The 15,563-nt window shown below is 53.0% G+C and overlaps 1 protein-coding gene and 1 long non-coding RNA gene across 3 annotated transcripts in view; one reads left to right on the forward strand and one right to left on the reverse strand.

Moving 5' to 3' along the window:
- Window positions 1-4,393: 4,393 nt before the first annotated feature.
- LOC132390346 (NACHT, LRR and PYD domains-containing protein 3-like) overlaps window positions 4,394-15,563 on the reverse strand; it is a 31,210-nt gene continuing 20,040 nt past the window's right edge. Inside the window, exons 4-7 of the mRNA XM_059962954.1 lie at window positions 6,859-6,945; window positions 6,533-6,703; window positions 6,210-6,377; window positions 4,394-6,045 (exon numbers count right to left, since the gene is read on the reverse strand). Of these exons, the coding sequence (XP_059818937.1) occupies window positions 5,958-6,045; window positions 6,210-6,377; window positions 6,533-6,703; window positions 6,859-6,945 (514 nt within the window). The 3' untranslated portion in view covers window positions 4,394-5,957. The remainder of the gene's footprint in view (window positions 6,046-6,209; window positions 6,378-6,532; window positions 6,704-6,858; window positions 6,946-15,563) is intronic.
- The window catches only part of LOC132390347 (uncharacterized), a 36,402-nt gene continuing 26,410 nt past the window's right edge, over window positions 5,572-15,563 (forward strand). For both annotated transcript variants that reach the window (XR_009510875.1, XR_009510874.1), the window contains exons 1-3: window positions 5,572-5,693; window positions 9,107-9,244; window positions 11,684-11,821. This is a non-coding gene — a long non-coding RNA (uncharacterized LOC132390347). The remainder of the gene's footprint in view (window positions 5,694-9,106; window positions 9,245-11,683; window positions 11,822-15,563) is intronic.

The following is a 15,563-nucleotide window of genomic DNA, read 5'->3' on the forward strand; positions in this document are numbered from 1 at the left end:
GGGAGATTCACTCTGTGTCTGACCCCGGGAGTGTGTGATGGGACGAAGTGGATGGAGCTTCACTCTGTGTCTGAACCCGGGAGTGTGTGATGGGACGGTGTGGTGGGAGATTCACTCAGTGTCTGACCCCGGGAGTGTGTGATGGGACGGTGTGGAGGGAGATTCACTCTGTGTCTGACCCCGGGAGTGTGTGATGGGACAGTGTGGAGGGAGATCCACTCTGTGTGTAACCCCGGGAGTGTGTGATGGGACGGTGTGGATGGAGCTTCACTCTGTGTCTGACCCCGGGAGTGTGTGATGGGACGGTGTGGAGGGAGATTCACTCTGTGTCTGACCCCGGGAGTGTGTGATGGGACGGTGTGGATGGAGCTTCACTCTGTTCTGTCCCCGGGAGTGTGTGATGGGATGGTCTGGAGGGAGATTCACTCTGTGTCTGACCCCGGGAGTGTGTGATGGGACGGTGTGGAGGGAGATTCTCACTGTGTCTGACCCCGGGAGTGTGTGATGGGACGGTGTGGAGGGAGATTCAGTCTGTGTCTGACCCCGGGTGTGATGGGACGGTGAGGAGGGAGATTCACTCTGTGTCTGACCCCGAGAGTGTGATGGGACGGTGTGGAGGGAGATTCTCACTGTGTCTGACCCCGGGCGTGTGTGATGGGACGGTGTGGAGGGAGATTCAGTCTGTGTCTGACACCGGGTGTGTGTGATGGGACGGTGTGGAGGGAGATTCACTCTGTGTCTGACACCGGGTGTGTGTGATGGGACGGTGTGGAGGGAGATTCACTCTGTGTCTGACCCCAGGAGTGTGTGATGGGACGGTGCAGAGGGAGATTCACTCTGTTCTGTCCCCGGGAGTGTGTGATGCGACGGTGTGGAGGGAGATTCACTCTGTGACTGACCCCGGGAGTGTGTGATGGGACGGTGTGGATGGAGCTTCACTCTGTTCTGTCCCCGGGACTGTGTGATGGGACGGTGTGGAGGGAGATTCACTCTGTGTCTGACCCCGGGAGTGTGTGATGGGACGGTGTGGAGGGAGATTCACTCTGTGTCTGACCCGGGAGTGTGTGATGGGACGGTGTGGAGGGAGATTCACTCTGACCCCGGGAGTGTGTGATGGGACGGTGTGGAGGGAGATTCACTCTGTGTCTGACCCCGGGAGTGTGTGATGGGACGAAGTGGATGGAGCTTCACTCTGTGTCTGAACCCGGGAGTGTGTGATGGGACGGTCTGGTGGGAGATTCACTCTGTGTCTGACTCCGGGAGTGTGTGATGGGACGGTGTGGAGGGAGATTCACTCTGTGTCTGACCCCGGGAGTGTGTGAGGGGACGGAGTGGAGGGAGATTCACTCTGTGTCTGACCCCGGGAGTGTGTGATGGGACGGTGTGGAGGGAGATTCACTCTGTGTCTGACCCCGGTAGTGTGTGATGGGACGGTGTGGAGGGAGATTCCCTCTGTGTCTGACCCCGGGAGTGTGTGATGGGACGGAGTGGAGGGAGATTCCTTCTGTGTCTGCCCCGGGACTGTGTGATGGGACGGTGTGGAGGGAGATTCCCTCTGTGTCTGACCCCGGGAGTGTGTGATGGGACGGTGTGGAGGGAGATTCCCTCTGTGTCTGACCCCGGGAGTGTGTGGTGGGATGGAGTGGAGGGAGATTCCCACTGTGTCTGACCCCGGGACTGTGTGATGGGACGGTGTGTAGGGAGATTCACTCTGTGTCTGACCCGGGGAGTGTGTGATGGGACGGTGTGGAGGGAGATTCACTCTGTGTCTGACCCCGGGAGTGTGTGATGGGACCGTGTGGAGGGAGATTCACTCTGTGTCTGACCCCGGGAGTGTGTGATGGGACAGTGTGGAGGGAGATTCACTCTGTGTGTGACCCCGGGAGTGTGTGATGGGACGGTGTGGAGGGAGATTCACTCTGTGTCTGACCCCGGGAGTGTGTGATGGGACGGTGTGGAGTGAGATTCCCTCTGTGTCTGACCCCAGGAGTGTGTGATGGGACGGTGTGGAGGGAGATTCACTCTGTGTCTGGTCCCGGGAGTGTGTGATGGGACGGTGTGCAGGGAGATTCACTCTGTGGCTGGTCCCGGGAGTGTGTGATGGGACGGTGTGGAGCGAGATTCACTCTGTGTCTGACCCCGGGAGTGTGTGAGGGGACGCTGTGGAGGGAGATACACTCTGTGTCTGACACCGGGTGTGCGTGATGGTACGGTGCGGAGGGAGATTCACTCTGTGTCTGACCCCTGGAGTGTGTGATGGGACGGTGTGGAGGGAGATTCACTCTGTGTCTGACCGTGGGAGTGTGTGATGGGACGGTGTGGAGGGAGATTCACTCTATGTCTGACCCCAGGAGTGTGTGATGGGACGGTGCAGAGGGAGATTCACTCTGTTCTTTCCCCGGGAGTGTGTGATGGGACGATGTGGAGGGAGATTCACTCTGTGTCTGACCCCGGGAGTGTGTGATGGGACGGTGTGGATGGAGCTTACTGTGTTCTGTCCCCGGGAGTGTGTGATGGGATGGTGTGGAGGGAGATTCACTCTGTGTCTGACCCCGGGAGTGTGTGATGGGACGGTGAGGAGGGAGATTCACTCTGTGTCTGACCCCTTGAGTGTGTGATGGGACGGTGTGGAGGGAGATTCACGTGTCTGACCCCGAGAGTGTGTGATGGGACGGAGTGGATGGAGCTTCACTCTGTGTCTGACCCCGGGAGTGTGTGATGGGACGGTGTGGATGGAGATTCACTCTGTGTCTGACCCCGGGAGTGTGTGATGGGACGGTGTGGAGGGAGATTCACTCTGTGTCTGACCCCGGGAGTGTGTGATGGGACGAAGTGGATGGAGCTTCACTCTGTGTCTGAACCCGGGAGTGTGTGATGGGACGGTGTGGTGGGAGATTCACTCTGTGTCTGACTCCGGGAGTGTGTGATGGGACGGTGTGGAGGGAGATTCACTCTGTGTCTGACCCCGGGAGTGTGTGATGGGACGGTGTGGAGGGAGATTCACTCTGTGTCTGACCCCGGGAGTGTGTGATGGGACAGTGTGGAGGGAGATTCACTCTGTGTGTGACCCCGGGAGTGTGTGATGGGACGGTGTGGATGGAGCTTCACTCTGTGTCTGACCCCGGGAGTGTGTGATGGGACGGTGTGGAGTGAGATTCACTCTGTGTCTGACCCCGGGAGTGTGTGATGGGACGGTGTGGATGGAGCTTCACTTTGTTCTGTCCCCGGGAGTGTGTGATGGGACGGTGTGGAGGGAGATTCACTCTGTGTCTGACCCCGGGAGTGTGTGATGGGACGGTGTGGAGGGAGATTCACTCTGTGTCTGACCCCGGGAGTGTGTGATGGGACGGTGTGGAGGGAGATTCACTCTGTGTCTGACCCCGAGAGTGTGTGATGGGAAGGAGTGGATGGAGCTTCACTCTGTGTCTGACCGCGGGAGTGTGTGATGGGACGGTGTGGATGGAGATTCACTCTGTGTCTGACCCCGGGAGTGTGTGATGGGACGGTGTGGAGGGAGATTCACACTGTGTCTGACCCCGGGAGTGTGTGATGGGACGGTGTGGAGGGAGATTCACTCTGTGTCTGACCCCGGGAGTGTGTGATGGGACGAAGTGGATGGAGCTTCACTCTGTGTCTGAACCCTGGAGTGTGTGATGGGACGGTGTGGTGGGAGATTCACTCTGTGTCTGACTCCGGGAGTGTGTGATGGGACGGTGTGGAGGGAGATTCACTCTGTGTCTGAACCCGGGAGTGTGTGATGGGACGGTGTGGAGGGAGATTCACTCTGTGTCTGACCCCGGGAGTGTGTGATGGGACGAAGTGGATGGAGCTTCACTCTGTGTCTGAACCCTGGAGTGTGTGATGGGACGGTGTGGTGGGAGATTCACTCTGTGTCTGACTCCGGGAGTGTGTGATGGGACGGTGAGGAGGGAGATTCACTCTGTGTCTGAACCCGGGAGAGTGTGATGGGATGGTGTGGTGGGAGATTCACTCTGTGCCTGACCCCGGGAGTGTGTGATGGGACGGTGTGGAGGGAGATTCCCTCTGTGTCTGACCCCGGGAGTGTGTGATGGGACGGAGTGGATGGAGATTCACTCTGTGTTTCACGCCGGTATTCCATCCTCCATCCGTCTGGTATTCGGGACCTCAGTGACTCACGTCTGATATTCTGGAGGATAATAACTGTCTGCGTGGTACAGGAGGGGTATAGTTAGCCATGAACGGGGTTAATTTTAGACGAGATCCTGGGCACCCAGACTCTGCCAGTCTGACCTCCCTCAGCCTGGAGCTGAGACACTACTGTGTCAGTGTGAGGAGCTCCGTCCCACTGTTGCAGTGCACAGGGTGCGGGGGGCAGCAGAAACCTCAAACAAACTCAAGTCAGACACCAAGGCAGGAAGTTACAGCGGTTTATTGATTTCATCATGATAAATGCAAATTAAACAGTATGTGAGCTGCTGTCTTGCGAGAGTAAATAAGCTGCTGTAGCGATGTACTACATACAGAGTTAGAGACAACGACACTCAGTCGGTAAATCTGTTCCAGACTAGTTTATTCAAACTTCCTGGTGCTGGCATTTACTCCCTGGGTATTTGTGAGCCGGCGCGCCTGCGCAGAAAGTGGGTGCCACACTGTTCCCGACTCACTCACAGTCACACAGAATTAACTGACCGGCGACAACGGGTGACCGGTAGATTAATCAGTCCCGTTCCTCCCCGTCACTCTGCATCCAATCACACTCCGGGGCCGTGTCCGGGATCGCTGCGGATCCAAGGCCATTGCCGAGGTATTTGTCAATTTAACACCATTATATCGGCCGGACAGCCGAATGCCCCGTCCTCGCTCACAGTCACACAGAATTAACTGACCGGCGACAACCGGTGACCGGTAGATTAATCAGTCCCGTTCCTCCCCGTCACTCTGCATCCAATCACACTCCGGGGCCGTGTCCGGGATCGCTGCGGATCCAAGGTCATTGCCGAGGTATTTGTCAATTTAACACCATTATATCGGCCGGACAGCCGAATGCACCGTCCTCGCTCACAGTCACACAGAATTAACTGACCGGCGACAACGGGTGACCGGTAGATTAATCAGTCCCGTTCCTCCCCGTCACTCTGCATCCAATCACACTCCGGGGCCGTGTCCGGGATCGCTGCGGATCCAGGGTCATTACCGAGGGATTTGTCAATTTAACACCATTATATCGGCCAGACAGCCGAATGCCCCGTCCTCGCTCACAGTCACTCACAGTTAACTGACCGGCGACAACGGGTGACCGGTAGATTAATCAGTCCCGTTCCTCACCGTCACTCTGCATCCAATCACACTCCGGGGCCGTGTCCGGGATCGCTGCGGATCCAGGGTCATTGCCGAGGTATTTGTCAATTTAACACCATTCTATCGGCCGGACAGCCGAATGCCCCGTCCTCAGCAGAGGGGGCAAAAGGATTCTCTCCCGGGACACCGGTGTCCCAGACTGAGCCCCGGCCCCCCGGGCTCCTCCCGTCCGGGGAATTCCCCGGGGTGGCACGCGGGAGAGTCTCGGACCCGCACATCCGGCGGAAGTGGCGCCGCCGGACAGCGGGCGGAAATACGTCACGGCGGGAGCGCTTCCGAGATCACCGAGCTCGAGACCGGAGCCAGTTCCGTTAAAACCGTTGGGAATCAGCCCCGGCGCGCGGCCATTAAAGGTAAGGGCGGGAGTTAAAGGGGAGGGGGAGGGGGAGTTAAAGGAGAGGGTGAGGGGTAGTTAAAGGGGAGGGGGAGGGGTAGTTAAAGGGGAGGGCGGAGTGTTAAAGGGGAGGGGGAGGGGTAGTTAAAGGGGTGGGGGAGGGGTAGTTAAAGGGGAGGGGGAGGGGTAGTTAAAGGGGTGGGGGAGGGGTAGTTAAAGGGGAGGGGTAGTTAAAGGGGAGGGGGGAATCGGCTCCATTCCGCGGGCGGGGATGTTCACACATTCAGGTCCACACTCTCAGTCCGGGTCTGACTCCCTGCAGAGATCTCAGTTCCTTCTCCCCGGTCTCACTGAACCGATTCAACCCCAGCCTGAAACAGATGGGAGAATGAAGATGGAATAAACAGATCACACAACAGTGTCAGTAACAGGGGACCGGGGTTAATGTTTCAACAACACTCACAGACAAATATCACCAGAAAACCCGCGGATCCGCTGACATTTTATCACATTGAACATTAACACAAACACTCACCCGATCCACTCCAGACTCCGGAGGGTCAGTATGAGGCGGCGGAGAGCGGGGACAGATCGGTCTGTCAGAGAGTTGTATCCCAGGTTCAGCTCCGTCAGTGATGGGTTTGTACTGAGAGTGGAGACGAGATCCTCGGCACCAGAATCTGTGAGACCGACACCCCTCAGCCTGGAGATGAGAGAGAGTGAGGGTGAAGGACACAGAGAGACAGGAGACGGCACAAATCCCCAGTGTTTATCAGTAACACTATTACTGATCACATTAATGTTCAGTGTCAGACACCCAGTGACTGTAAACACAATCTCCCACAGTCTGGTACTTACCACAGTTTCTGTATTTTACACTCCGGGTTCCTCAGAGCCGCAGACACCAGTTTCACTCCTGAATCTCCCAGTTTATTATCACTCAGCTCCAGCTCCGTCAGTGATGGGTTTGTACTGAGAGCGGAGACGAGATCCTCGGCCCCAGAATCTGTGAGACCGACTTGGTTCAGCCTGGAGATGAGAGAGAGTGAGGGTGAAGGACACAGAGAGACAGGAGACGGTACAAATCCCCAGTGTTTATCAGTAACACAATTACTGATCACATTAATGTTCAGTGTCAGACACCCAGTGACTGTAAACACAATCTCCCACAGTCTGGTACTTACCACAGTCTCTGTATTTTACACTCCGGGTTCCTCAGAGCCGCAGACACCAGTTTCACTCCTGAATTTCCCAGATCATTCCCCCCGAGTCTAAACACAAACAGAGAAATTGGTGAACAAAGTGATACAAACCGTGTGTCGGAGGGAATTTCTCTCACACGGATATTTCAGGAAACATTGAACCCTTCCGTAAATCACTGATCGGAGTTCCCATCACTGTCAATGTCCCTCACTGCCCAGTTCCAGGGTATTCACCCAATGTCAGTCATTTAGTCTGTTGCTGTGACCCTGTGAACTCCACATATTCTGTCTCGTTCTCCGTTGGCTAGAGAAGGGTTACTGACCACAGAGTGTCAGAAGGGGCAGGGATGAAGGTGATATAGCCCCACAGTGAGGAAGCTTTGTGAATCGGGAAATGTCGATGGGAGATGGAGGAAGATGCCCCATCTGAGGGAATGGATGGAAAGACACAAGAGGAAAAGGATGGGGAAGAGAAATCCCACAGGAGGAAGGGGGATGGGGAAGAGAGATCCCACAGGAAGAAGGTGGATGGGGAAGAGAGATCCCACAGGAGGAAGGGGGATGGGGAAGAGAGATCCCACAGGAGGAAGGGGGATGGTGCAGAGGTCCCGCAGGAGGAAGGCGATGGGAAAGAGAGATCACACAGTAGGAAGGGGATGCATTATTGAGATCCCAGAGGAGGAAGGGGTTGGGGAAAAGAGATCCCACAGGAAGAAGAGTGATGGGGATGAGAGATCCCACAGGAGAATGGGGAAGAGAGATCCCACAGTAAGGGGGATGGGGAAGAGAGATACCGCAGGAGGAAAGGGATCGGGAACAGAGATCACACAGGAGGAAGGGGATGGGGAAGAGATTCCACGGGAGGAAGAGAATGGGGAAGAGAGATCCCATAGGAGGAAGGGGATGGGAAAGAGAGATCCCACAGGAGGAAAGGGGATGGGGAAGAGAGATTCCACGGGGGGAAGAGGGATGGGGAAGAAATTTCCAGAAGGAGGAATTGGATGAGGAAGAGAGATCCCACAATAGGAAGCAGAACCAGGAAGACAAATCCAACAGGAGGTAGGGGGATGGGAAAGAGAGATACCACGGGAGGTAGGGGGATGGGAAAGGGAGATACCACGGGAGGTAGGGGATGGGAAAGGGAGATACCACGGGAGGTAGGGGGATGGGAAAGGGAGATACCACGGGAGGTAGGGGGATGGGAAAGGGAGATACCACGGGAGGTAGGGGGATGGGAAAGGGAGATACCACGGGAGGTAGGGGATGGGAAAGGGAGATACCACGGGAGGTAGGGGGATGGGAAAGGGAGATACCACGGGAGGTAGGGGGATGGGAAAGGGAGATACCACGGGAGGTAGGGGGATGGGAAAGGGAGATACCACGGGAGGTAGGGGGATGGGAAAGGGAGATACCACGGGAGGTAGGGGATGGGAAAGAGAGATACCACGGGAGGTAGGGGATGGGAAAGGGAGATACCACGGGAGGTAGGGGATGGGAAAGGGAGATACCACAAGAGGAGGATGCGGTAGAGAGATCCCTCAGGAGGAAGGGGATGGGGAAGAGAGATCTCACTGGGGGATGGGGGAGAGAGATCCCACAGGTGGAGGGGGATGGGGATGAGAGATCCGACAGAAGGAAGGAGAATTGGGAACATCCCACAGTTGGAAGGAGGATGAGGAAGAAACATCCCACAGGAGGGAGGGGAAAAGGAAAGAGAGATCCTGCGGGAGGAATGGGAAGGAGAGATCCCACATGAGGAAGGCGGATGGGGAAGGGAGATCTCACAGGAGGGATGAGAATGGGGAAAAGAGATCCCACAGGAGGAAGGGGAATGTGGAAGAGAAATCCCACAAAGGAAGGGGATGAAGAAGAGAGATCCAACAGGAGAAAGGGGATGGGAAAAAGAGATCCCACAGGAGGAAGGGGTATGGGGAAGTGAGATCCCTCAGGAAGATGGGGGCTGGGGAAGAGAGATCCCACAGGAAGAAGGGGGATGTGGAATTTCAACATGTAGGTGAACTGGGAGAAACAGTTTGGTGCTGGACCCCAGGATAGGGAGTTTGTAGAGTGCCTACCGGATGCATTCTTGGAACAGCTTGTACAAGAGCCGACCAGGGTCAAGGCTATTCTGGATTTAGTCTTGTGTAATGAACAGGATTTGATAAATGATCTTGAAGTAAAGGAGCCATTAGGAGGTAGTGACCATAACATGATCTGTTTTTATCTGCAGTTTGAGAAGGATAAGGGCAGCTCGGAGGTGTCAGTGTTGCCGTTGAACAGGGGAAACTATGGAGCCATGAGGGAGGAGCTGGCCAAAGTTGACTGGACGGATATCCCAGCAGAAAAGACCGTGGAACAGCAATGGCAGGTATTCTTGGGAATAATGCACAAGGTGCAAAATCAGTTCGTCCCCAGAGAAGGAAGGATTCAAACGGGGGAAAGGGGCCACAGTGGTTGACAAAGGAAGTCTGAGACTGCATAGCATTAAAAAAAAGGAAGTATGACAGAGCTAAGGTGAGTGGGAGGACAGATGATTGGGAAGTTTTTAAGGAACAACAGAACTTTTCAGAAGTGATTTGATAAGGACCCACATAGGTGATTGGTGGGTCATATCAAAGCTCAGGGCATCGGGGGGAAGACATTGACATGGATAGAAAACTGGTTGGCAGATAGAAAGCAAAGGGTAACAGTGAATGGGTGTTTCTCGGAATGGCAGGTTGTGACTAGTGAGGTGCCACAGGGCTCGGTATTGGGACCACAGCTGTTTACAAATTACATCAACGATTTAGATGAAGGCATTGAGAATAACATCAGCAAATTTGCTGATGATACTAAGCTGGGTGGCAGTGTGACATGTGATGAGGATGTTAGGAGAATTCAGGGTGACTTGGATAGGCTGGGTGAGTGGGCAGATACTTGGCAGATGACGTTTAATGTGAATAAGTGTGAGGTTATCCACTTTGGGAGTAAGAACAGGAAGGCAGATTATTATCTGAACGGTGTAGAGTTGGGTATTGGAGAAATACAAAGAGATCTAGGAGTCCTTGTTCATCAGTCACTGAAGGTGAATGAGCAAGTGCAGCAGGCAGTGAAGAAGGCTGGAGTATTGTGTACAGTTTTGGTCTCCAGGGTTAAGGAAGGACATCCTGGCTGTAGAGGAAGTGCAGCGTAGATTCACGAGGTTAATTCCCGGGATGTCTGGACTGTCTTACGCAGAGAGTTTAGAGAGACTGCGCTTGTACACACTGGAATTAAGAAGATTAAGAGGGGATCTGATTGAAATATATAAGATTATTAAGGGATGGACAAGATAGAGGCAGGAAATATGTTCCTGATGTTGGGAGAGTCCAGTACCAGAGGGCATGGTTTGAGAATAAGGGGTAGGTCATTTAGGACAGAGTTAAGGAAAAACTTCTCCCAGAGAGTTGTGGGGGTCTGGAATGCACTGCCTCGGAAGGCACTGGAGGCCAATTCTCTGGATGCTTTCAAGAAGGAGCTAGATAGGTATCTTATGGATAGGGGAATCAAGGAATACGGGGACAAGGCAGGAACCGGGTATTGATAGTAGATGCTCTTCCGTGATCTCAAAATGGCGGTGCAGGCTCGAAGGGCCGAATGGTCTACTTCTGCACCTATTGTCTGTTGACCCACACGTGGAAAAGTGATGGGGAAGTGAGATCCCACAGGAGTAAGTGGGATTGGGAAGACATTTCCGGCTGGAGGAAGTGGATGGGGAAGAGTGATCCCACAGTAGGAAGCAGAATCAGGAAGAGAGATCCAACAGGAGGCAGGGCGATGTGATAGACAGATATCACAGGAGGAAAGGGATCTGGAAGACATATCCCACAGAAGGAAGGGAGCTGGGGAAGAGAGATCCCACAAGAGGAAGGAGAATGGGAAAGAGAGATCCCACTGAAGACAGGGGAATGGGGAAGAGAGATCCCACAGGAGGAGGGGGATGGGGAAGGGAGATCCAACAGGAGGAAGGGGATGGAGAAGAGAGACCCAACAGGAGGAGGGGGATGGGGAAGAGAGATCCAACAGGAGAAACGGGATGGGGAAGAGAGATCCCTCTGAAGACAGGGGAATGGGGAAGTGAGATCCAACAGGAGGAAGGGGATGCGGAAGAGAGATCTGACAGGAGAACCGGGAAGAGAGATCCGACAGGCGGAAAGCGGATGGGGAAAAGAGATCCCAAAAGAGGAGGGGGGAACTGAGGAGACTGATCCCACAGCAGGAAGGGGGATGCAGAAGAAACAACCCTCAGAAGGGAGGGGATATGAAAGAGAGATCGTACGGGAGGAAGTGGAATGGGAAGGAGAGATCCCACAGGAGGAAGGCGGATGGGGAAGGGAGATACCACTGGAGGAAGGGGGATGGGGAAGGGAGATCTCACAGGAGGAAGGGGGATGGGGAAGAGGTCCCATAGGAGGAAGGCAATGGGGAAGAGAGATCTCACATTAAGAAGGAGAAAGGGGAAGAGCGATCCCACAGGAGGAAGGGGATTGGGAAGAGAGATCCCAGAGGAGGAAATGGATGGGGAAAAGGAGATCCCACAGGAAGAAGGGGGATGGGGAAATTCAACATGCAGGTGAACTGGGAGAAACAGGTTGGTGCTGGACCCCAAGATAGGGAGTTTGTAGAGTGCCTATGGGATGCATTCTTGGAACAGCTTGTAAGAGAGCCGACCAGGGACAAGGCTATTCTGGATTTAGTCTTGTGTATTGAACAGGATTTGATAAATGATCTTGAAGTAAAGGAGCCATTGGGAGGTAGAGACCATAACATGATCTGTTTTTATCTGCAGTTTGAGAAGGAGAAGGGCAGCTCGGAGGTGTCAGTGTTGCCGTTGAACAGGGGAAACTATGGAGCCATGAGGGAGGAGCTGGCCAAAGTTGACTGGATGGATAGCCCAGCAGAAAAGACAGTGGAACAGCAATGGCAGGTATTCTCAGGAATAATGCACAAGGTGCAAAATCAGTTCATCCCCAGAGAAGGAAGGATTCAAAGGGGGAAAGGGGCCACAGTGGTTGACAAAGGAAGTCAGTGACTGCATAGCATTAAAAAAAAGGAAGTATGACAGAGCTGTGAGTGGGAGGACAGATGATTGGAAAGTTTTTAAGGAACAACAGAACTTAACTAACAAGGCAATATGGGGAGAAAAAATGAGGTACGAACACAAGCTGGCCAGGAATATAAAGGAAGATAGCAAAAGCTTTTTTAGGTATGTGAAGAGAAAGAAGATAGTTAAGAACAATTTTGGGCCTTTGAATAATGAATTGGGTGAAATTGTTATGGGAAACAGAGAAATGGCAGAAGAATTTAATGAGTACTTTAGATCTGTTTTCACTAAGGAAGACACAAGCAATCTCCCAGATGTATGGTTGGGCCAAGGACATAGGGTAACAGGGGAAATGAAACAGATTGACATTAGGAAGGAAACGGTGATGAGTAGACTAATGGGACTGAAGGCTGACAAATCCCCAGGTCCAGATGGTCTGCATCCTAGGGGACTAGAGGAGGTGGCCCTGGAAACTGTGGATGGATTGGTAATCATTTTCCAATGTTCCTTAGATTCAGGATCAGTTCCTGAGGATTGGAGAATGGCTAATGTTATCCCACTTTTTAAGAAAGAAGGGAGGGAGAAAACAGAGAACTATCAACCTGTCAGCCTGACATCGGTGGTGGGGAAGATGCTAGTGTTGATTATTAAGGATAAAATAGTGGCATACCTAGATAGCAGTGATAGGATTGGGCCGAGCCAGCATGGATTTACCAAGGGTAAATCATGCTTGTCTAATCTGTTGAGAGTTTTTCGAGGATGTAACCAGGAAGTTAGATGGCTGAGATCCAGTGGATGTAGTGTACCTCGATTTTCAGAAGGCATTTGATAAGGTCCCACATAGGAGATTGGTGGGTAAAATCAAAGCTCAGGGCATCGGGGGGAAGACATTGACATGGATAGAAAACTAGTTGGCAGATAGAAAGCAAAGGGTAGTGGTGAATGGGTGTTTCTCGGAATGGCAGGTGGTGACTTGCGGGGTGCCACAGGTCTCAGTATTGGGACCACAGCTGTTTACAATTTACATCAACGATTTAGATGAAGGCATTGAGAATAACATCAGCAACTTTGCTGATGATAGTAAGCTGGGTGGCAGTGTGACATGTGATGAGGATGTTAGGAGAATTCAGGGTGACTTGGATAGGCTGGGTGATTGGGCAGATACTTGGCAGATGACGTTTAATTTGAATAAGTGTGAGGTTATCAACTTTGACAGTAAGAACGAAGGCAGATTATTATCTGAACGGTGTAGAGTTAGGTAAGGGAGAAATACAAAGAGATCTAGGAGTCCTTGTTCATCAATCACTGAAGGTGAATGGGCAAGTACAGCAGGCAGTGAAGAAGGCTAATGGAATGTTGGCCTTTATTACAAAGGGAATTGAGTGCAAGAGCAGGGAAATCCTCTTGCATTTGTCCAGAGCCCTGGTGAGACCACACCTGGAGTATAGTGTACAGTTTTGGTCTCCAGGGTTAAGGAAGGACATCCTGGCTGTAGAGGAAGTGCAGCGTAGATTCATGAGGTTAATTCCTGGGATGTCTGGACTGTCTTACGCAGAGAGTTTAGAGAGACTGCGCTTGTACACACTGGAATTAAGGAGATTGAGAGGGGATCTCATTGAAACATATAAGATTATTAATGGATTGGACAAGAGAGAGGGAGGAAATATGTTCCTGATGTTGGGAGAGTCCAGTATCAGAGGGCATGGTTTGAGAATAAGGGGTAGGTCATTTAGGACAGAGTTAAGGAAAAACTTATCCCAGAGAGTCGTGGGGGTCTGGAATGCACTGCCTCGGATGGTAGTGGAGGCCAATTCTCTGGATGCTTTCAAGAAGGAGCTAGATAGGTATCTTATGGATAGGGGAATCAAGGAATACGGGGACAAGGCAGGAACCGGTTATTGATAGTAGATGCTCAGCCATGATCTCAAAATGACGGTGCAGGCTCGAAGGGCCGAATGGTCTACTTGTGCATCTATTGTCCCACAGGAGGAAGGGTGCTGGAGAAGAGAAATCCCACAGGAAGAGAGATCCCTCAGGAGTAAGTGGGATGGGGAAGAAATTTCCGGCTGGAGGAAATGGGGGGATGATTGATCCCACAGTAGGAAGCAGAATCAGGAAGAGAGATCCAACAGGAGTTAGGGCGATGGGAAAGAGAGATACCACAGGAGGAAGGGGATCCGGAAGAGAATTCCCACAGAAGGAAGGGAGATGGGGAAGAGAGATCCCACCGGAGGTAGGGGGATGGGAAAGAGAGATCCTACAGAAGGAGAATGGGAAAGAGAGAACCCACAGGAAGAAAGGGGCGGGAGAAGAGAGATCCCACAGGGGGATGGGGAAGTGAGATCCCACAGCAGGAAGGGGTATGTGGAAGAAACATCCCGCAGGAAGGAGGGGATGAGGAAATGAGATCCCGCAGGAATAAGTGGGATGGGGAAATTAGATCCCACCGCAGTTGGGGGTATGGGGAAGAGAGATCCCACATGAGGAATGGGGATAGGAAAGAGAGATCCTACGGGAGGAAGGGGAATGGGAAGGAGAGATCCCACAGGAGGAAGGCGGATGGGGAAGGGAGATCCCACAGGAGGAAGGAGAAAAGGGAAGAGAGATCCCAAATGAGGAACGTGGCTGGGCAAGGGAGATACCTCATGGTGAAGGGGGATGGGGAAGAGAGATCCCACAGGGGGAAAAGAATGGGGACGTGGGATCCCACAGGAGGAAGGGGATGGGGAAGAGAGATGGCACAGGAGGAAGAGAATGGGGAAATAGGATTCCACAGGAGGAAGGGGATGGGGAAGAGATCCCACAGGACAAAAGAGATGGGCAAGAGGTATCCCACAGGACAAAAGAGATAGGCAAGAGGTATCCCACAGGAGGTAGGACAATGTGGAAGAGAGATCCCACAGAAGTAAAGGGGCTGGGGAAAAGAGATCCCACAGGAGGAATGGGGATAGGGAAGAGAGATCCCACACGAGGAAGGTGAATGGGGTAGAGAGATCACATAGGTGGAAGGGGGATAGGGAAGAGAGATCCCACACGAGGAAGGTGAATGGGGTAGAGAGATCCCACAGGAGGAAGTGGGATGGGGAAGAGAGGTTCTAGAGCACGATTTGCATATAGAAGAGAGATCCTGGAGTAGGAAGCTGAATCAGGAAGAGAGATCCCATAGGTGGATGGACGAAAGAGAGATCCCACAGGAGGAAGGGGGATGGGGAAAAGAGATGCCACTGCGCTTGGGGTTATGGGGAAGAGAGATCCCACAGGAGGAAGTGGGATGGGGAACCGAGTTCCACAGGAAGAAGGGGGATAGAAAAGAGAGATCCTGCAGGAGGAAAGGGGATTTGGAAAAGTGATCTCATAGGAGCAAGGGGGACTGGGAAGACCTATCTCACAGCAGGAAGGAGGATGGGGAAGAGCTCCCATACGTGTTGGGGGTTTGGGGAAGAGAGATCACACTCGAGGAAGGGGGTTAGGAAAGAGTGATCCTACGGGAGGAATGGGAATGGGAAGGAGAGATACAACAGGAGGAAGAGTGATGGGGAAGAGAGATCCTATAGGAGGAAGGGGGATGGGGAACAGAGTTCCCACAGGTTGAAGGGGGATAGAAAGAGAGATCCAACGGGAACAA

The sequence above is a fragment of the Hypanus sabinus genome, unplaced genomic scaffold (assembly GCF_030144855.1).
Source record: "Hypanus sabinus isolate sHypSab1 unplaced genomic scaffold, sHypSab1.hap1 scaffold_870, whole genome shotgun sequence".
Classification (NCBI taxonomy): domain Eukaryota; kingdom Metazoa; phylum Chordata; class Chondrichthyes; order Myliobatiformes; family Dasyatidae; genus Hypanus; species Hypanus sabinus.